This window comes from Schistocerca gregaria, chromosome X (assembly GCF_023897955.1).
Source record: "Schistocerca gregaria isolate iqSchGreg1 chromosome X, iqSchGreg1.2, whole genome shotgun sequence".
NCBI lineage: Eukaryota > Metazoa > Arthropoda > Insecta > Orthoptera > Acrididae > Schistocerca > Schistocerca gregaria.
The window spans coordinates 726,031,218-726,054,538 of record NC_064931.1 but is presented as its reverse complement, the minus strand read 5'-3'; the positions used below and the strand labels follow the sequence as shown (position 1 = coordinate 726,054,538).

General features: G+C 43.7%; 1 protein-coding gene across 2 annotated transcripts in view; it reads right to left on the bottom strand.

Moving 5' to 3' along the window:
- Positions 1 to 16,514: 16,514 nt before the first annotated feature.
- The window catches only part of LOC126299596 (SCY1-like protein 2), a gene marked incomplete at its 5' end in the record, with an annotated part of 158,499 nt that continues 151,692 nt past the window's right edge, over positions 16,515 to 23,321 (bottom strand). The window contains 1 exon segment of one of the 2 annotated variants that reach the window (XM_049991616.1): positions 16,515 to 17,665. In XM_049991616.1, the coding sequence (XP_049847573.1) occupies positions 16,621 to 17,665 (1,045 nt within the window). In that variant the 3' untranslated portion in view covers positions 16,515 to 16,620. 2 annotated transcript variants of the gene reach the window in all.

Here is a 23,321-nt window from a genome sequence, read left to right as displayed (position 1 = left end):
GTGTAGCAGGAAAGAAGCAAGTCTTTGGATAGACAACTCCACAGCTGCACAAAAGGAGCATAGATTGTAGAGAAAGAAGAGGGAGAGGGAGGAAAAAGAGAGAGAGGGAGCCTGACTGCATCAGAGGAAGGAAAAATGGTCAGAGAAGGCAGTGCATGAACTGCACGGGGAAGGAGGGGTGGAAACAGAAGAGAGAACAGGAAACATACGGTGAGATGAGGTAGTGGGAACAGGTTTGCAGAGGTTTAAGCCAGGGGGATTGTGAGAACACAGAATTTGCTAAAGTAAGAATTCTCACCTGCATGGTTCAGAGGAACTTGTGCTGGAACGCAGTATCAAATGGCCCACATAGCAAAACAACTGTTTAAATCATTTGTGTTGTGGTGTGCAGCATGTTCAGGAACTGGTGGTAGACATACATGCAAGTAGATAGTTGGTTTCTTGTCATCCCCACCTAGAAAGCCTGCACAGTAATTGCAGCATAACTGATATATAATATGGCTGGTTTCGCATGCGGCCCTGCCTTTTTATGAAAGCAACCATGTTATATATCAGCAATGTTGCAATTACTATACACCGCTCTGTGTGGACATGGCAAGTAACTAACTATCTACTTGCATCAGTGGCCTGTGGTAAATAGCAAACCTCACCATTCAGTTGCCCTACACGCTGCACACCATAACACAAATGATTTCAACAGCTGCTTCACAATGTGTGCCATCTTCCTCTGCAGCTGCTGCAGTCATCTGTCCACAGATCTGCCAGTTTCCCTATTCTCTCCTCTTTACACTCCCTTCCCCCACCCCCACTTCCATCCGCTTTCAATGATCGGTGTTACTGTGATCCTGGGAGTGTGTGTTTCGGTGGCTATGTGTACTTTTGCTAGAAAAAGAGCAAAGTCTTGAAAGCTATTGCGAATGCTGTTTCCAGATAAGTGTTACTGTGTGCCATGTGTCGATCCCCTATAGGTGAGTAGTTGCCTATTTTATGTACAGATTACAATAACGTTAATGTGTGATGGAACCTGTGGTGTCACCGCCAGACACCACACTTGCTAGGTGGTAGCCTTTAATCGGCCGCGGTCCGGTAGTATACGTCGGACCCGCTTGTCGCCACTATCAATGATTGCAGACCAAGCGCCGCCACACGGCAGGTCTAGAGAGACTTCCTAGCGCTCGTCCCCAGTTGTACAGCCGACTTTGCTAGCGATGGTTCACTGACTTCTATGCTCTCATTTGCCAAGATGATAGTTAGCATAGCCTTCAGTTACGTTATTTGCTATGACCTAGCAAGGCGCCATTATCCGTACTATTGATATTGTGAAATATGTACCGTCCAGACCGACGTTAATCAGTAATGGATTAAAGTTAAGTATTCCACCAGATACGTCTGTTTTTTCTCAATTCTAATTCCCTTGTCATGTTCCAGACCTCACGCCAGCCTGCGTGAGCTAAAACGCGTGCATTTCGGCCTCCTTTACGAACACAGTTGGCTCTCCTGCCAACCACAACATTGGCAACGAGAGTAAAGGTGTTCTTATCTAAATTGCCCTGATTTACTTGTGTAATGGCTTCGCCATAATCTCCAGATGTACTGTCCAAATTTTATCACTTATGGAATCAGCAGACGCAGGCCTTACTGGATGCCCTTGGACAGCTCGTCCAGGGTCAACGTGTGATGCAAGACGATGCGGCAGCAGCCACTCCACCGCTAACGCAGCCACAACACGCTGTTGCACCAACTTTTTGCCCTTTTGATGCTGCACTGGAAAGCTGGACGGAGTGGTCACGCTAATTTGGATTCCATCTCACTGCCTACAGAATTCAAGGTAACGAGCGGCAGCCTTTCCTCCTTTCTTCAGTAGGAGTGACCACGTACCGTGTGATAATCAAATTATTGCCCCGACCCGACGTAGCAACTCAGTCCTACGAAGAAATTTTGTCTGCATTAGATGCATATTTCAAAGAATCAGTCAATGTAGTTGCCAAACGGTATACCTTCTTACGTACAAAACGTACAGCAGGTCAGACTAATCGGGAGTGGGTTGCAACCTTGCAAGGCCTTACTAGGGATTGTGCTTTTGAATGTCAATGTGGACTCCCTTATTCAGATACTATGGTACGGGATGCAATTGCACAGAACGTTTCTGATGTTTGTATAAGGGAACATATTTTGAAATTAGTCAATCCCTCCCTTCAAAAAGTGATGGACATATTGGATCAGCAGGACACACTTGACTTTGCTCAAGAATCATATGAAACTTCGCCTGCAGTGTGTCAGGTTAACCGGCACGCCGGGCGAGCTGCACGGAACAGTAAACAGACCACGCGCCCGGCCGCGCCGCTGCCGCCAGGCTCTCAGCCACATGTGCTGCGCAGGCAAGCTAATGCAGTGATCAAATCATGCCCGCGGTGTGCTACTAAACATTCACGTGAGAATTGCCCATCATGCCAAGCTATTTGCTTTTATTGTAATACAAAAGGACATGTTCAGAGTGTTTGCCAGAAAAAGCTCAGATCGGAAGCTCAAAACCATTCCAGGCCCTTTGCTTCGTGCCGGAATCGGAATCGCACCAAGGATACTCAGGCTCGCGAAACTTCGCCCATGGAAATTCATGTAGTTCATTCCACTCCGCCCAGTGCCACTCTCTCTAACAGTGACTGTGTTCGTCCCAAAAAGAGAGTGCGTCGACATCGCCGGACCTCCCGTCAAGTCGCAAGTGATTATGTACCAGTGTCAGTTCATGTTGCACGAGACAGTCGCTCTTGTCGTCAGCAGGACAATAAACTTTTTGTGGACTTGGCCATTAACGGCAAAGTGATACCTTTCCAGCTCGGTACCGGAGCTGCAGTTTCACTGACCAATCAAGACACTTACAAACTGCTGGGTACCCCCCCCCCCCCCCTCCCGTTGCGTGCCGCAAATGTTCCGTTAACAAGCTATTCCGGGCAACGTATCCCTGTGTTAGGACAGTGCAGCCTTCTTCTAACATACAAAGGACAAACAAAACTTGTGTCATTTTACGTCCTTCGTTCTTCTTCTGCAGTGAACTTGTTTGGTTTCGATTTATTTCAGTTGTTTAACTTGTCTATAGTCAATCAGGTCCTATCAGTGAACCAGACAGTGCTTTCAGACAGTGTTTCTCGTCTTTGTGAAGAATTTGCAGACATATTTGCACCGGGCCTCGGCTGCGCTAAGAACTATATAGCACATTTGCAACTGAAAGTAAATGCGCAACCGAAATTTTTCAGGGCGCGCAATGTTCCCCACGCATTGCGTGATGAGGTCGAAAAAACATTACATGAATTGGAATCGCAAGGTGTAATTGAATGTGTGCAGGCTTCTCTCTGGGCATCACCCTTAGTAATTTTGCCAAAACCTTTCAGCAAATTGAGACTTTGTGTAGACTTCAAGGCAACAGTGAATCCACAACTAGTGATTGCAACTTTTCCTTTACCCCACCCGGAAGATCTTTTTGACAAACTGTGCCCGGGTAACTATTTTTCGAAGTTGGACCTAGCAGATGCGTACTTGCAAATGCCGGTGGACAAAGAATCCCAGCGCGTTTTGGTGGTTAACACGTATCTTGATTTGTATCGAGACAAACGACTGCCATTCGGGTGTGCATCCGCCCCTGCATTGTTTCACCAATATCTACAAACTGTTTGTGCATCGGTCCCTACTGCAGCAAATTATCTGGACGATATTGTGATCTCCGAAAAGACGGAAGAAGAACACTTTGTCAATCTCAGAACATTATTTCAGGTCTTGCGACAAAATGGTCTTCGCTTGCGAAAGGACAAATGTGTGTTTTTTGCTCGGGACTTGCCATACCTGGGACATGTAATCAATGCCCAAGGCATACATCCCAGTCCCACGCACCTGCGTGCCATACAAGACTTGCCTTCGCTGCAGAATTTGAAGCAGCTACAGAGTGTGCTGGGAAAAATAAATTACTACCATCGCTATGTGCCACAGGCCTCTTCCATTTCATCTCCGCTTCATCGCTTACGCCGTAAGGGTGTTCCGTTCGTGTGCACGGCAGAATGCGAACGCGCCTTTCGCCAGTTGAAATCGGCGTTGCTTTCCAATACTTTTGCCTTATGCCATTCGATCCCCAGAAGCCCCTTTTGTTGATGGTGGATGCATCAGATTTCGGGATCGGTGCTGTGCTTGCGCACAAAGATGGATCGCACGATCGCCCTATTGCCTTTGCGTCCAAATTGCTCTCGTCTGCGCAAAGAAATTATTCACAGATCGAGAAAGAAGCATTGGCTCTCGTATTTGGTGTTACAAAGTTTCATGCTTTCTTGTATGGTCGTCACTTTACCATAATCACAGACCACAAACCTTTGACATTGGTATTTCATCCGATCAAGCCTGTACCTCCACGTACAGCGCCGAAATTCGTTCGCTGGTCTATTTTCCTCTCGCAGTACCGCTACAATATCTTGTATTGGTCCACTGCTAAGCACGGAAACGCCGATGCGTTGTCCCGCTTGCCTGTTGCTGAGGATAGGGCATTCGATTCCTCCGAACTTGCTTGCATGTTCATAGATGCGGAAACCGATGACGTGGTCGAATCGTTTCTGATTGATTTTCGTCGCATAGCTACAGCCACAGCTGCCGACCCTGTCCTTGCTCCCGTTCTGCGTTTTGTAGCTATGCAATGGCCTTTGTCAAAGTCACGGATCGGGGACCCGTTGGTTCGCCGATGTTTTGCTCTTAAGGATAGGCTTTTTGTATGACGTGGTGTTTTGCTGTTGCGTTCTGATAATGATCAGTCCAGGGTCATGGTGCCACGTTCGTTACAGTCCTCTGTCTTACAGCTTCTCCACCAAGGACATTGGGGTATAGTAAGAACGAAACAACTTGCTCGTCAGCACTGTACTTGGTTCGGAATCGATGCTGCGATTACGAATATGTGCTCTTCTTGCATGGTGTGTGCCGAACAACAATCAGCACCACCACGGAAATTCTTTGCATGGCCAAAAGCCACTTCCCCTTGGTAATGCTTACACATCGATTTTGCTGGTCCATTCTGGAATGCTCGATGGTTGGTTGTGGTAGATTCATTCAGTAATTTTCCTTTTGTTGTCCGGTTGTCTTCCAGCCCGTCATCTGCCACCATCCAAACGTTATCCCCTATCTTTTGCGTTGAAGGTCTTCCACAGACTATTGTTTCCGACAATGGCCCAGTATACATGTCAGTAGAATTTCAGTCATTCTGCAGGGCCAATGGTATTCAACATCTGACGTCCGCGCCGTTTTCGCCACAGTCAAACGGTGCCGCTGAACGATTGGTCAGGACTTTCAAGTCACAGATGTTGAAGTTGAAAGAGTTGCATTCTCGGGAGGACGCGTTATTGCTCTTTTTGTCCTCGTATCGCTCTCAGACCCGAGATGGTCGCTCGCGGGCTGAGTTGCTCCGCGGTCGTCATCATCAAACCTTGATGTCTTTGCTACATCCGCTGCATCAGGTTCCTGTGCAGTGGCAGACACCTGCTTTTGCTCCAGGCGATGTTGTCTACTATCGCCACTACCGGGGTTCACGGCGTTGGCTCGAAGGGCGCATTCTTCGCTGCCTCGGCAGCGCTATGTATCTGGTTTTGAGGGCCTCTGGTGAGGTGCGTCAGCATCTCAATCAGCTGCGCCTCTGTCGTCGCACGGGATCTGCCGCTCGCCGTCTGCTTTCAGCGACGTTGCCGTCCGGCCAGCGCCCCTGGGACCCACCTACTGTCTCGCCTCAGCCCCAGGTGTTACAGACGCTGCCTTCCATTTTTCCCCATGGCAACGTGCCGCTGCCACAGGCCGCCGCTGCCACCTGTTCTCCCGCCGGCGACGCCCGCAGAGGACGCATCGCTGCAACCGCCGGACGCCTCCCTGGGTCACGCGCTGCCGATCGCTTCCCGTGACCAGTTGTCCTCCGACATGGAACTCTTACCCGCTCCAGACCGTACGTCGCCTTCGCCCGTCGGGTGCCCCGGACCGATGGAGGTCGACCCTTCGGACCCTCCTGTCTCTCTAAGGGCGCATACACCGTATGTTGGCGTGCACCCTGGAGCAGGTTTTCAGGCGTTTCCTAGCTCCCCGCGGTCCGAATGGCAGGGTGTGGGTGGCACAGCCTCGCCTGTTAGGCTCCCCACCTCGTCGCATACGTCAACATGCAGTCCTCCCCACGGCGGGCGGAAGCCTTATGCCACAACCGTACGCTGATTTGCGGGGGAGGAATGTGATGTCACCGCCAGACACCACACTTGCTAGGTGATAGCCTTTAAATCGGCCGCGGTCCGGTAGTATACGTCGAACCCGCTTGTCGCCACTATCAATGATTGCAGACCGAGCGCCGCCACACGGCAGGTCTAGAGAGACTTCCTAGCACTCGTTCCCAGTTGTACAGCCAACTTCGCTAGCGATGGTTCACTGACTTCTACGCTCTCACTTGCCAAGACGATAGTTAGCATAGCCTTCAGCTACGTTATTTGCTACGACCTAGCAAGGTGCCATTATCTGTACTATTGATATTGTGAAATATGTGCTGTCCAGACCAACGTTAACCAGTAATGGATTAGAGTTAAGTATTCCACCAGATACATCCGTTTTTCTCAATTGTAATTCCCTTGTCATGTTCCAGACCTCACGCCAGCCTGCGTGAGCTAAAACGCATGCATTTCGGCCTCCTTTAGGAACACGGTTGGCTCTCCTGCCAACCACAACAGAACCAAATGACAGCATTGGTCCACAAGGTTAATGTATTCATAATTACTTCTGGTCATGTTGAAGGTTAGTCTTATCCATGTTGAAACAGCTATTGGAAAACTGCATTGAGGAGCAAGTGGCTAATATTGTTAAAGATTTGAAGAAAACCTAGTAATGTTTTGGATAGAAGAGCTAAAGCTACAGGGATCTCTAGAGTGAGGAGGATGATGCAATATCGTGAGCTGCCTTTTGTGTAAACCATTCAAGATCATCATCTAAAGTATGGTTATTATACGGAGGATTACTGAGATGACAAGTAAGTCCACTTGCTATTAATGAATAATGGAGCTCCAGTTTTCACTCCAGGTAACATAGTGCAATCAATCGCAGATAGACATTGGTACTTTAATTTTTCTTTCTTTCTTCAGTGAACTTTACTTATCCCCAAATTGCAAATTGAAACGGGTGGACACACACACACACACACACACACACACACACACACACACACACACACACACACCCCTACTACTACTACTACTACTACTACTACTACTACTACTACTACTAAGGTGCTGTGTATTCAGTCTGCTTCCTAATGCCTTGGCAAACAGACAAATTTATAAAGAGACAAAGGACAGTGTGTCTACTTCTAAATGCAGACTCACTGTCAGTACTCTGTTTTTAAATGTACCTGACTCCTGCACAACATCTCCTCTGTGTGGTGAGTTGCAATCTATCCAACTGATATTTTAAGCAACTTTGACATTAAAGTTGTACATAGTTTATATGTAAGTGATATACATTATGAAGGTACTAGAATGTAATATGCCACATATTCCCTAACGCAAAATTGTTACAGAGAATCAAACTTCTATAGTTGCATTCTCATAATCTCTTACACAAAATAAAAAAAAATAACATTCCACCAGTATACGTTTTATATTGCATGTAAAGGCTACCTTTGATTTGCTTAATTTTGTTGATTCTGGGAAGCAATTTAGAGCTTTATACCCATATACAAAATGTGTTTTACTCACCTCCTAACATACAGAGTTCTGAACATAAGGCTAATATACATAATACTTGACACTGTCAGCTTAAAATTTTGCTGTTTTTTTTGCTCTCCTGTGAACCTTGAGCTTCTGTTAAGTTTGATAGGTAGGAGACGAGGTACTGGCAGAAGTAAAGCTGTGAGGACAGGGCGTGAGTCGTGCTCGGGTAGCTCAGTTGGTAGAGCACACAGCTTTAATCAGCCAGGAAGTTTCATATCAGCGCACACTCCACTGCAGAGAGAAAATCTCATTCTGGATATATTTCTTTTGTTTCTAGACTGATGACTGATAATTAAATCAAATGATAGTTACATGGATACTGCTCACTGACAAGTTAATAATTATTTCCATTACATGAGTAGCTCTATCAAAAGTAATGCAAAAGCAGACTCTTTATTACCTGATGTAGGTTATTCAAATTGTGTATTTAGCTAGAGTGACACATTACTTATGCAAAGCTTTTACCCTACATGTTTTTGTAATAACCGTTACATCCTCTTAACATGCACTCTTTTGTCCATACCTTCTAATTTATGGTAATGGAAAGTCAGCTGCCACAATGTAGCCATACAAGTGTGTGTGTTTGTATTCTATAATTCTGAAAAAGGATTTGTACAAAAGCTAGCAAAGTTATCATTTTTATTCATGTGCCTCAGTGTTTTGGGGAGTTGGTACCTTTGCTCCTTAAATAATTTATCTTCTGATTTATGTCTATGCAGTCAAACCATTGTTCCAAAAGACTGTCTTAACTTAAACAAACAGGTAAAAGTAACAGTGTACATGTTCCATTGTATAGTGCTATAAAAAGAATAATGAAAAAGAAAGCTGTGTCTCAATTGCGCCAGCCAGGAACCCTAAAACAGTCACTCCTCAAATCTGTCTTTATCAGTAGGTAATGTTAAAGCATGAGGGCCAGACACCATTCGCTGTATCCCATTGCAGCTGATAAAGGTAAGCTTTTGTGGGGCCCTTCACAATATTTTCAGTAAAATTTAATCAGTGGGAAACTACTCTAATTGATTATAATGTGAATGAAATGATAAACTGTATAAAGAAGATGCAGGAACAAATGCTGAACAGTCATGTGACATGGGATCTCAAAAATAAGTGCCAACTGTCATCATGTGAGCCACCTAGAATAACTAATGATTAATTTTGGGCAGGCAGTGCCATAGTTATTAGTGTTCTTGCTTGCATAAACCAAGCATACAAATCCATTTTTTATGCTGTAAATCACTGACACACACAACTTCGAAACTCACAGGTAAATGATGGGAAAGTGTGCTTCACACCAACAAGAAGTGAGGCAGTGACTACAAATACATTGAAATTGATGTACCATCCACTTTCGAGTTGGTCATGTCCTATGGTTTACTTTTTTGAGGCAACAGCAGTGAACATCAAACCATTTTCAAAATTAAGCCATGATGCTAATATTCATTATTCATTAAAGTGAAGCTTGAGAATTGCAGACCACTCTTAAAGTATAACAAAATTATACCACTTCCTTATCACTACATACGTGAATGAATTTGTTTCAGAAAATAAAATTTCCCAACTGCACAATAATGAAGATTGTCATGATCATAATACAAGAATAACAAGTCTTTACAAATAACATAAAAAACAGCAAAATTTTAAGCTGACAGTGTCAAGTATTATGTATATTAGCCTTATGTTCAGAACTCTGTATGTTAGGAGGTGAGTAAAACACATTTTGTATATGGGTATAAAGCTCTAAATTGCTTCCCAGAATCAACAAAATTAAGCAAATCAAAGGTAGCCTTTACATGCAATATAAAACGTATACTGGTGGAATGTTATTTTTTTTATTTTGTGTAAGAGTTTATGAGAATGCAACTATAGAAGTTTGATTCTCTGTAACAATTTTGCGTTAGGGAATATGTGGCATATTACATTCTAGTACCTTCATAATGTATATCACTTACATATAAACTATGTACAACTTTAATGTCAAAGTTGCTTAAAATATCAGTTGGATAGATTGCAACTCACCACACAGAGGAGATGTTGTGCAGGAGTCAGGTACATTTAAAAACAGAGTACTGACAGTGAGTCTGCATTTAGAAGTAGACACACTGTCCTTTGTCTCTTTATAAATTTGTCTGTTTGCCAAGGCATTAGGAAGCAGACTGAATACACAGCACCTTAGTAGTAGTAGTAGTAGTAGTAGTAGTAGGGGTGTGTGTGTGTGTGTGTGTGTGTGTGTGTGTGTGTGTGTGTGTGTGTGTGTGTGTGTGTGTGTCCACCCGTTTCAATTTGCAATTTGGGGATAAGTAAAGTTCACTGAAGAAAGAAAGAAAAATTAAAGTACCAATGTCTATCTGCGATTGATTGCACTATGTTACCTGGAGTGAAAACTGGAGCTCCATTATTCATTAATAGCAAGTGGACTTACTTGTCATCTCAGTAATCCTCCGTATAATAACCATACTTTAGATGATGATCTTGAATGGTTTACACAAAAGGCAGCTCACGATATTGCATCATCCTCCTCACTCTAGAGATCCCTGTAGCTTTAGCTCTTCTATCCAAAACATTACTAGGTTTTCTTCAAATCTTTAACAATATTAGCCACTTGCTCCTCAATGCAGTTTTCCAATAGCTGTTTCAACATGGATAAGACTAACCTTCAACATGACCAGAAGTAATTATGAATACATTAACCTTGTGGACCAATGCTGTCATTTGGTTCTGTTGTGGTTGGCAGGAGAGCCAACCGTGTTCCTAAAGGAGGCCGAAATGCATGCGTTTTAGCTCACGCAGGCTGGCGTGAGGTCTGGAACATGACAAGGGAATTACAATTGAGAAAAAACGGATGTATCTGGTGGAATACTTAACTTTAATCCATTACTGGTTAACGTTGGTCTGGACAGTACATATTTCACAATATCAATAGTACAGATAATGGCACCTTGCTAGGTCGTAGCAAATAACGTAGCTGAAGGCTATGCTAACTATCGTCTTGGCAAGTGAGAGCGTAGAAGTCAGTGAACCTTCGCTAGCGAAGTTGGCTGTACAACTGGGAACGAGTGCTAGGAAGTCTCTCTAGACCTGCCGTGTGGCGGCGCTCGGTCTGCAATCATTGATAGTGGCGACAAGCGGGTTCGACGTATACTACCGGACCGCGGCCGATTTAAAGGCTATCACCTAGCAAGTGTGGTGTCTGGCGGTGACATCACATTCCTCCCCCGCAAATCAGCGTACGGTTGTGGCATAAGGCTTCCGCCCGCCGTGGGGAGGACTGCATGTTGACGTATGCGACGAGGTGGGGAGCCTAACAGGCGAGGCTGTGCCACCCACACCCTGCCATTCGGACCGCGGGGAGCTAGGAAACGCCTGAAAACCTGCTCCAGGGTGCACGCCAACATACGGTGTATGCGCCCTTAGAGAGACAGGAGGGTCCGAAGGGTCGACCTCCATCGGTCCGGGGCACCCGACGGGCGAAGGCGACGTACGGTCTGGAGCGGGTAAGAGTTCCATGTCGGAGGACAACTGGTCACGGGAAGCGATCGGCAGCGCGTGACCCAGGGAGGCGTCCGGCGGTTGCAGCGATGCGTCCTCTGCGGGCGTCGCCGGCGGGAGAACAGGTGGCAGCGGCGGCCTGTGGCAGCGGCACGTTGCCATGGGGAAAAATGGAAGGCAGCGTCTGTAACACCTGGGGCTGAGGCGAGACAGTAGGTGGGTCCCAGGGGCGCTGGCCGGACGGCAACGTCGCTGAAAGCAGACGGCGAGCGGCAGATCCCGTGCGACGACAGAGGCGCAGCTGATTGAGATGCTGACGCACCTCACCAGAGGCCCTCAAAACCAGATACATAGCGCTGCCGAGGCAGCGAAGAATGCGCCCTTCGAGCCAACGCCGTGAACCCCGGTAGTGGCGATAGTAGACAACATCGCCTGGAGCAAACGCAGGTGTCTGCCACTGCACAGGAACCTGATGCAGCGGATGTAGCAAAGACATCAAGGTTTGATGATGACGACCGTGGAGCAACTCAGCCCGCGAGCGACCATCTCGGGTCTGAGAGCGATACGAGGACAAAAAGAGCAATAACGCGTCCTCCCGAGAATGCAACTCTTTCAACTTCAACATCTGTGACTTGAAAGTCCTGACCAATCGTTCAGCGGCACCGTTTGACTGTGGCGAAAACGGCGCGGACGTCAGATGTTGAATACCATTGGCCCTGCAGAATGACTGAAATTCTACTGACATGAATACTGGGCCATTGTCGGAAACAATAGTCTGTGGAAGACCTTCAACGCAAAAGATAGGGGATAACGTTTGGATGGTGGCAGATGACGGGCTGGAAGACAACCGGACAACAAAAGGAAAATTACTGAATGAATCTACCACAACCAACCATCGAGCATTCCAGAATGGACCAGCAAAATCGATGTGTAAGCATTACCAAGGGGAAGTGGCTTTTGGCCATGCAAAGAATTTCCGTGGTGGTGCTGATTGTCGTTCGGCACACACCATGCAAGAAGAGCACATATTCGTAATCGCAGCATCGATTCCGAACCAAGTACAGTGCTGACGAGCAAGTTGTTTCGTTCTTACTATACCCCAATGTCCTTGGTGGAGAAGCTGTAAGACAGAGGACTGTAACGAACGTGGCACCATGACCCTGGACTGATCATTATCAGAACGCAACAGCAAAACACCACGTCATACAAAAAGCCTATCCTTAAGAGCAAAACATCGGCGAACCAACGGGTCCCCGATCCGTGACTTTGACAAAGGCCATTGCATAGCTACAAAACGCAGAACGGGAGCAAGGACAGGGTCGGCAGCTGTGGCTGTAGCTATGCGACGAAAATCAATCGGAAACGATTCGACCACGTCATCGGTTTCCGCATCTATGAACATGCAAGCAAGTTCGGAGGAATCGAATGCCCTATCCTCAGCAACAGGCAAGCGGGACAACGCATCGGCGTTTCCGTGCTTAGCAGTGGACCAATACAAGATATTGTAGCGGTACTGCGAGAGGAAAATAGACCAGCGAACGAATTTCGGCGCTGTACGTGGAGGTACAGGCTTGATCGGATGAAATACCAATGTCAAAGGTTTGTGGTCTGTGATTATGGTAAAGTGACGACCATACAAGAAAGCATGAAACTTTGTAACACCAAATACGAGAGCCAATGCTTCTTTCTCGATCTGTGAATAATTTCTTTGCGCAGACGAGAGCAATTTGGACGCAAAGGCAATAGGGCGATCGTGCGATCCATCTTTGTGCGCAAGCACAGCACCGATCCCGAAATCTGATGCATCCACCATCAACAAAAGGGGCTTCTGGGGATCGAATGGCATAAGGCAAAAGTATTGGAAAGCAACGCCGATTTCAACTGGCGAAAGGCGCGTTCGCATTCTGCCGTGCACACGAACGGAACACCCTTACGGCGTAAGCGATGAAGCGGAGATGAAATGGAAGAGGCCTGTGGCACATAGCGATGGTAGTAATTTATTTTTCCCAGCACACTCTGTAGCTGCTTCAAATTCTGCAGCGAAGGCAAGTCTTGTATGGCACGCAGGTGCGTGGGACTGGGATGTATGCCTTGGGCATTGATTACATGTCCCAGGTATGGCAAGTCCCGAGCAAAAAACACACATTTGTCCTTTCGCAAGCGAAGACCATTTTGTCGCAAGACCTGAAATAATGTTCTGAGATTGACAAAGTGTTCTTCTTCCGTCTTTTCGGAGATCACAATATCGTCCAGATAATTTGCTGCAGTAGGGACCGATGCACAAACAGTTTGTAGATATTGGTGAAACAATGCAGGGGCGGATGCACACCCGAATGGCAGTCGTTTGTCTCGATACAAATCAAGATACGTGTTAACCACCAAAACGCGCTGGGATTCTTTGTCCACCGGCATTTGCAAGTACGCATCTGCTAGGTCCAACTTCGAAAAATAGTTACCCGGGCACAGTTTGTCAAAAAGATCTTCCGGGTGGGGTAAAGGAAAAGTTGCAATCACTAGTTGTGGATTCACTGTTGCCTTGAAGTCTACACAAAGTCTCAATTTGCTGAAAGGTTTTGGCAAAATTACTAAGGGTGATGCCCAGAGAGAAGCCTGCACACATTCAATTACACCTTGCGATTCCAATTCATGTAATGTTTTTTCGACCTCATCACGCAATGCGTGGGGAACATTGCGCGCCCTGAAAAATTTCGGTTGCGCATTTACTTTCAGTTGCAAATGTGCTATATAGTTCTTAGCGCAGCCGAGGCCCGGTGCAAATATGTCTGCAAATTCTTCACAAAGACGAGAAACACTGTCTGAAAGCACTGTCTGGTTCACTGATAGGACCTGATTGACTATAGACAAGTTAAACAACTGAAATAAATCGAAACCAAACAAGTTCACTGCAGAAGAAGAACGAAGGACGTAAAATGACACAAGTTTTGTTTGTCCTTTGTATGTTAGAAGAAGGCTGCACTGTCCTAACACAGGGATACGTTGCCCGGAATAGCTTGTTAACGGAACATTTGCGGCACGCAACGGGAGGGGGGGGGGGGGGGGGTACCCAGCAGTTTGTAAGTGTCTTGATTGGTCAGTGAAACTGCAGCTCCGGTACCGAGCTGGAAAGGTATCACTTTGCCGTTAATGGCCAAGTCCACAAAAAGTTTATTGTCCTGCTGACGACAAGAGCGACTGTCTCGTGCAACATGAACTGACACTGGTACATAATCACTTGCGACTTGACGGGAGGTCCGGCGATGTCGACGCACTCTATTTTTGGGACGAACACAGTCACTGTTAGAGAGAGTGGCACTGGGCGGAGTGGAATGAACTACATGAATTTCCATGGGCGAAGTTTCGCGAGCCTGAGTATCCTTGGTGCGATTCCGATTCCGGCACGAAGCAAAGGGCCTGGAATGGTTTTGAGCTTCCGATCTGAGCTTTTTCTGGCAAACACTCTGAACATGTCCTTTTGTATTACAATAAAAGCAAATAGCTTGGCATGACGGGCAATTCTCACGTGAATGTTTAGTAGCACACCGCGGGCATGATTTGATCACTGCATAGTGATCCAACTATCTGAAGGGGAAGTTAAGCTCTACAGTCGACTAAGTCCTATGTTCCCACACCAAGTTTCAGCCTCTCCCTTCTCTCATCAAAAATGAACACAATGCAACATGATACATGCATTCAACATAGTCACCTATACAAGACACTTATAATTATGACTGCTGAAATATAAGCCACCCGAGTGTGTCAGTTTACAGGCACAGCTAAGCAAGCACAAAACATCGCCTAAGAGAGCTGATATAAATCAGAATGATCTGCTAAGAAAAAAGTCTACATAAAACTGAGTTCTTTGTCATTTCAGCTGCAGTTAGATGGACCTGCTCTATTTGAGAAAATTGACTGTCAATTTTCAGATAACTTTGTAATGGGAAGTAGTAATTTCTGTTTACGAGTTACTGATCTGCCAATCTAGCCATGCTCTAAACAAACTACTAGATTAATTCTGTGCTGGCTCAAGCACCATAGACCTTCCTGCAATCTTACCTCTTGTTTTCCATGTGACCAGATAATGAGAAATATAACCTACAATGGTTCCGACAATGATTGGCACTAGTCTCTAGATCTTCAGTCGATGATGGTTTAGCAATGTTTCTTATGTTTCATCCACATGTGTGGTTAGCGTTGTCAAAGCTTCATATTTCATTGACAGTTTGGATCAGCAATTAAGGGTGACTCTTTAGCAATGCTAGCTACTTACACTGGCAAAAGTCAGAAAAACCACTAAACAATCAGATGAAGATCCTGTGATGAACACCAATAGCCAACAGACAACATGTCGAAAAATAGGTATAACAACTCTACAATTGTAATGACTTATTTAATGGAATGTGTTACTAAAAATATACACTGCTTGCATTGTGAATTGCTTCTAGACATTTAACAGTATTCTCATTTGCGTACAATGCAAGGCTTATAATGATAAATTTAAGAGAATCTTTTTACCTTCCGTATTCATATTTATAGTCTAATTCCAACCGTAAATTTTTTTTTTATATTTTCGCTACATAAAACCATTTTTACTTATATGAATTAGCAAGTTAACAGTATAATCCCCAAATGCCAAGTACCTACCTTATTATGATTACTGCTATTATTTTGATAGTTTCAAGTACCACTGCAGTAAATTTCTCATTGAAACGTAGCACAGTATTGAAGCATTCTGCACATTCCCTCTACTAATACCCAGCAAGCAAACAGACTTAGTTTGGCTCCAGGATCCAGATGCATGAATAGCACTGGACAGTGATGAAATGTCCCATTTCAGATTGCAATGTGGCCATATTTAAGTGGCATACCAATTTTATTCATTGTCGTCTACAGCCACCATACTTAAAGAAACATCATCTCATCTTTCCGTACTCCCCCCCCCCCTTTTCCCTCTCTCCCCCAACATTACACATACTATAACGCCATTGTCTGTGTGATCTAGAAGAAACTGCCAGGAATTTAGGAAAACAGAAGTCACAAGGTGGGTAGACCAATACTAAATGCTATTTCCTCACAAATGTAATCCTCTCGCTGAGTACATACAGCAATGTTACCAGGTGCAATGGTATTTTAACCATCATGTGCGTTTTGGATGTAATGCTGTCATTTCATCACAGGAATTTTAAATGCCACAGAATCATATCAATTAACTGCAGCTGGAAGATACAAACAAATGGGTATATTAAGACATCAGTTACAAGATATTAAATTGTCTGATTTGGTCATTGTCACATAAATATTTTTATTTTCAATATTTCATACATTTAATCACATAACTTTGACAATTTTTCACATTTCAAACATATAAAAGGACGGGCATGAACTATTGTAAAAGATCATCTATTTCAGACATGGAAAGTTTTCTGACAGGTTTACGAGCAGTATCACTTGGTTCGGTTACAGGGGAATAATAAGAGGTAGAGGATACTACACCTGGGGTATAACAAGAGGTAGATGACACTGTGATAGGGGTGTAGAAAGAACTAGATACCACTGTACTTAGAGTTGATGACAATGATGATGATTCATAAGATGAAGATGACACTGAGGAAGGGGGATATGTAGTTGAGGATAAGGATGACCCAGGACCAAGACGGTATGTAGATGAAGAGGTTGATGCTTCAGAAATAAAAGATCCAGGTGTTGCTGTACCAGGAGTGAAATGTGATGGCGTCGATAATAAGGTAGCAGTATAGGAAGATGTGGACGTTTTTGAGGTAGAAAGGGAAATACCAGATGATGCTGGACCTGGGATGTACATTGAATCGGACGATATTGTACCTGAAGCATGAGATGATGCAGACAGCACTGCACTTGATGCATAAGATGATCCACCTGGCTTAGGAAATGGTGGTACTGGAAATCTAAACTGTTGGGGGGTCCCAGCCACCCCACTTGCCACAGCAGTTTTACTCCACTGTGACTGTTGGCTTTGAACTGGCTGTCTAAATGCTGATGAAATACTCGGAGCAGATGCACTCCACTGTACTGAATGACTATCTGTACTACTTGTATCAGCTGATTGAAACGATGAGAACGCGTCTGAAGAGGTATCTCCACCAGCACTTCGTGTGCTTGCTGATGACTGTGGAGATCTTGGTGAGCTACGCAAACTAGAATCCATTTGGCTCAAGTTCCTCTGCAAGAATCCACTGAAGTCCTCCCCAAATGGTTCAGATGTTACTGTAGTGGTAGATGATGTTGAAGCTGCTGAAGGTTGGTCCTTCTTACGCTTTGGATGCTGCCTTCCTGTGTGTGCACTGTAGAAAGGTTTAGTCATTAAGCCACAGAAGTCATCGGGTACTGCAGTTGGAGTTAGCACAGGCTGAGCCTGTAACCTCTGCTGTAGCTCTTGTTGTTGTGCAATACTGTAACAACCAAATAAACAATTATAAATAGAAATAAATTCAATTCTGCTTTGGAGGGAAAAGAGGGGGAAGGAGGGAGGAATAGACTTCTTGTAGGCAATCCCTTGATCCCAGCTGTACTATAACAACAAACAAAAATTTGTTGCATGGCAGAAATGCAAGGCTGCAAGATATTTACTAATGCTTCACTGATATTAATGGGCCGATATGGCCTACAAAATCAAATTTTATCTGAGGACATGCATATGTTCTAATTAAAACAGATACACATGGTTAATAACAGAGTAACTTATTCAATTTGAATTTTTATCACTGTGCCAGATGGGGTGGAAGGATCCACTAAATGAACAAAAGAGCTGAGGAACAGATTGCAAATGAGGCGGTAGGTGTGAATGTCCAGGCACAATAAAGGGAGGCCACGAAGAAAACAATCTTGTTGAGGACATATAAAGAGACAGACGGTCCAATAAGTACAATGGCGGCACTTACTCTGCAAATAGGTGATAAAATACTGCCTTCACACACAGTGTGGTGCTGGCCACAAACATGGGTGGGGAGTTTGCTTATGTTAATGCCAGCACTAGTCTGTGCAGTACTTACAGAAAATTTTGTATATGATACGCCTGCTTTCAATAGTAGTCCTGCTTATAAAGGTGTATAATATGTTAGTGTCTTTAAATGAAAGGTGGTTGGTGAATGCCAGTACAGGTCTTTCAAGTGGATACAAGCAGTGGAGTCACAAGTTTGGAGGGAAATGGTACTTGGCTGGACAATGACATTTTGTATTTTGGATGAGAATGAGGGTTGGCATTTTGGTTGTAAGTAAGTATGATCAAAAATATAAATTTTATCTACTCTGCTCCATCATCTCATTTGAACTCACACTTTCATACACAAGGACGAAATACGTAAGACTTAGTCATTTTTTTCTAAAATCAACGGACTGTAACTACACAATAGCTCAAATAATTTAACAGAGAACTTTAACTGTCAGATCACTAGCTGTGTCATGGATAGACTGTAGGGCTCTTATGGAGTCTTTGCAGATGAGGAATTTAGTAGCACGATTAGATCTCATCTGCTCCAGCACCTTCAAGCCGCATATAATTCAGTACCATGCACTATGCAAGCACTAGCTAAGTGAATCTTGTGTGCATATTCAGGAAATAACACAGCACAGCGAATGGAAGCCTCCAATTTAGCCCCTCAGTGAAAATTATAACATAGTTGCAGTGCCCAGGTAAAATTCTGTAAAACATGAATTTAAAAACACATTTTGGGGTAAAATTCTTCCTGTACCTTGACAAATCTAAAATAATTCTGGATCTCCTCATCAACTAGGATAGTGAAGGACTCCAACCCTGATGAAGTACAGCAACGTAGTTTGCATTAAGTGCCTCTAGATCAACTGAATCCTGAAAAGCCTTTTTGCTCACAGTCTATCCATGAATATTCATGCCATTAGAAGGCAAATAAATGGTATAGAATGCCAGTGACTGTGGCGTCAAGAGCAAGCTGCATACGTGATGCGTCATGAGGCTCTGCCACCAGACAACAAGTGGTGGCTCACCTGCCTCAACAAAGAGGCTTTGAATCAGACACTTATATACCCCTGCTCCCAGCCTAATCCTCTCGTGGTAAGCAGTATCAAAGATGTTAAGATACATTGGCCAAGATGAGCTGTAAACCACGTGTGTCTAATCAAGATGGAGACTTTTAAAACTGCTGAAGACAGAATATGTCTGCTCCCCATGACCTGTGGCTGAGGCATTTTAATATGCTGAATGCCTTTAGGCCTTTGGCTTCATTATTCTTCTGATGTGGTAACCTGATTAGCCTCTTATCAAATGTAAGATCTAGAAACTTCAATAAACTTTAAAAAACTGAGAACAGTGACACTAATTTTGATAATGGGTAGGTTAAAGATATAAGAGGAATGATTGAAATTAACACACATACATTTCTCTGATGAAAATTTCTTACTCAGTACCTAAAGGAAAGGAAGGACCATATGTATAAGTGTACACATCCATGGAAGCCCCATTTGTGGAGCAGTACAAGGATTTTAGGTTCCCAAGTAAAATCATTGGTCCTGTCAAGGCAGACGACATACCTACGAGGTATGGAATTTGTAGGAAAGACACTGTATACCCACTTCCAGCAGAGGGAGGTTATAGAGGGTAGTGCAAAACCTCGTAAACCCACACTGAAAGTGACTACGTAGTTCCTACGATTCTGAAACCCAGGTCAGATGCCAATTGACTAATGAGGGTCATGCTATGGTTAACTACTGGGGAACGTTCGCTCCTTCCCTGGTTTCAGATGGGGTACTAAAATTACTTACCTGCACAAGTCAAGATAGCCTCCAGACAGCCAAATTTCATTAAAGAGAGATAGAATGATTTTCTTTGCCTTCTTTTTGAGGTACTGTAACATGCTGCACTGTATCTGGTCCTTACATTTTGCAGTCTCCTTGACCTGAGACAGTGCACAACCCAAACACACTAACATTACTCGAGAATGGGTTGCACTAGTCTTCCATATGCTGCCTCCTTTACGGATGAGCTACACTTGCCCAAAACTCTTCCAATAAACAGTAGTTGAGCATTTGCCTTTCCTACTGCCCACTTGATGTGTTCATTCTATTTCAATCACTGCAACATTACACCTAGATATTTAACTGATGTGGCTGTGTCAAGCAGCACCCAACTAATGCTGTATTCAAACATTACAGGATTGTTTTTACTACTTACTTGCATTAAATTACATTTTCCTACATTTAGAGCAAGCTGCCATTCATCACACCAATTACAAACTTTGTCTAAGTCATCTTAAACATGGCTAAAGTTGCTCTATAAGGACACCTTCCTGTACACCACAGCATCTTCAGTAAACTGCTGTAAATTGCTGTTCACCCTGGCCACCATATCACTTGTGCATAAGTTATAGAGAATAAGAGCAGTCATATAACACTTCTGTGGGGCACTCCTGACGATACCCTTGTTTCTGATGAATACTAGTTGTCGAGGTTGACATACTTGGTTCTATTATTTAGAAGGTCTTAGAGTCACACTCATATCTGGGAACCTAATCAGTAACCTCAGAACTTCGTCTACAGTCTGCAGTGGAGCACCATGTAAAACGATTTCCGGAAATCTAAGACTATGGAATATGCCTTTGCACTCCATTCATGGTTTGTTGGCTATTGTGCAAGACACAAGCAAACTTGGTTTTCATGAGCAATGCTTTCCAAATCTGTGCTGATTTGTGGACAGAAGCTTTTCTGTCATAAGGAAATTTATTATGTTCAGACACACAACGTGTCCAAGAATTCTGCAACAGACCAATGTTAAGGATATTGGTCTGTAATTATGTGGGTCAGTTCTTTTACCTTTCTTATATACAGGATTCACCTGTGCTTTTTTTCAATAGCAGCAAATGGAGGCTAATCAAGGGGCCAATGCTGCACAGTATGCTCTGTAAAACCAAATTGTAACTCCATCTGGACCTGCACCTCTTTCAGTTGCTTCTTGTCTGTCACAGATACCAATTTCTATGTCCTCCATGCACGAGTATGTAGACAGTAAAATGACTATGGTTATATAATCCTCCTCTGTGAACAATTTCTTAAACTTGAAATTTAAAATTTTAGCTTTTCTCTGCTGACTTCTATTTCCATACCAGACTGGTCAATGAGTGATTTTAAGTTTTACCAGAATTTTCTTGTATTCTTGACAGGGTATTTCACTAAGGTATCATGGTGGAAGTAGTTTTATATTTTGCGCACTGACCACCTTACGGATGCACGAATTTCTACTAACGTTAGCCAGTCAACATTTGTGTGCTCCTTTTTTGAAATGTGAGTGCAATAATCTGTCTGTGCAGCAATTTCTGAATTTGATTATTAAACTATGGAGGGTCCTTTCCATCCCTAATTCACTTACTTGGCATGAATGTCTCCAGAGTGCAATTTACAATCAGTTTAAACTTTGCCCATAATCCCTCTAATGTCTGTCATACTAGAGTGGGATGCTAACAACTGCTTATCTGCTTTTTCTAGCATAAACGCTATCCCAGCCTTCTGAACAGATTTATTAGCTTTAGTAATACTATAATTCTGTCGCTATGATGAGACCACGACCACTAATCCCTGTCTCTATACTGACACTGTCGATAAGGTCAGACCTGTCTGTAGTGACAAAGTCTAAAATATTTCCATTGCAAGTGGGTTGTCTAACTAGTTGTTCAAAGCAATCCTCAGAAAACATGTTCAAAGGTACTTCATATGACTGACTGCACCAACTTCAGGAAATCCATAGACATCACAGTCTATACTCAGCAGGTTAAAGTCCCCTCCAACTAATACTGTTTGATCTGGATATTTCTGTGCTAATAAGCATAGACTTTCCTTGAATTACTCAAAAACTGTCACAGCAAAATTGAGTAGCCAGTAAAGACATCTAACAATTAACTTTAGTTCACCTAAACCTGTTATACGTGTCCAGATAGCTTCGCTGGCACACTCAATCGGCCTCAGTAGAGGATATTTTTGTCTGCAATGAATACTCCACCTCCTATGTGTCTGCTCTCCCTATCAACGAGAAGTAACAAAATTGTGACTGCACAACGAAGTCCGTGCACTGGGTACCTAAACAGAATTCTGAGTCAGGATGGACCGTGGTACAACATAAATGCACGACTCACTTTTTCACAGACAAAAACAGGAAGCCATGGGAAAGAAAGCATGTGGAGGCCCTTTGGGTGGCTCCTTTGAGCTGGCTTTCAGCCAAGCTGCAGATTGGAGACATACCAAATACAGAGAAAATAATGGAAAAACTGGTGTTGGGGAAAAACAGTTTGGGTTCTTGAGAAATGTACGAGCACTTAAAGGAATATTGCTGACATGACTTACCTTAGAAGATAGGCTGAATAAATGCAAACCTACATTCACATCATTTATAGATTTAGAGAAAGTGTTTGACAATGTTGACTGGCCTGCACTCTTTGAAATTCTGAAAGTAGCAGGGATAAAATACAGGGACCAAAAGGTTGTTTATAACTTATAGAGAAACCAGATTCGAGTTGTAAGAGAGAAAGGATACGAAAAGGGAAGCCACAGTTGAGAAGGGAGTGAAACAGGATTGTAGCCTACCCTTAATGTTATTCTTTCCGTACACTGAATAAGCTATAAATGAAACCAAGGAGAAACTGAAAATGGAATTTGAGTACGGGGTGAAGAAACAAACATTTTGAGAACTTGGAAGAGCACTTGAGCAAAACGGTTAGTGTCTTAAAAACAAATTAACATCAATAAAAGTAAAACAAGGGTAATGGACTGTAATTGAAATAAATCAGGCGAAGCTGATGGAATTAGAATAGGAAATGAGACATTAAAAACAGTAGGTGAGTTTTGCTATTAAATCAGATAAATAACTAATGATGGCCTAAGTAGAGGGCACTTAAAATGCAAACTGGCGACAGCACCAAAAGCATTTTTGAAACAGAATAACTGAAGTGTAAGGAAGTCTTTTCTGAAACAATCTGTCTAGATTATAGCCCTGTATGGAAGTGAAACATGGATGATAAGCAGAACAAAAAAGGAGTGAACAGCAACTTTTGAAATGATATGCTAAAGAGTTGATGGGTATATCAAATA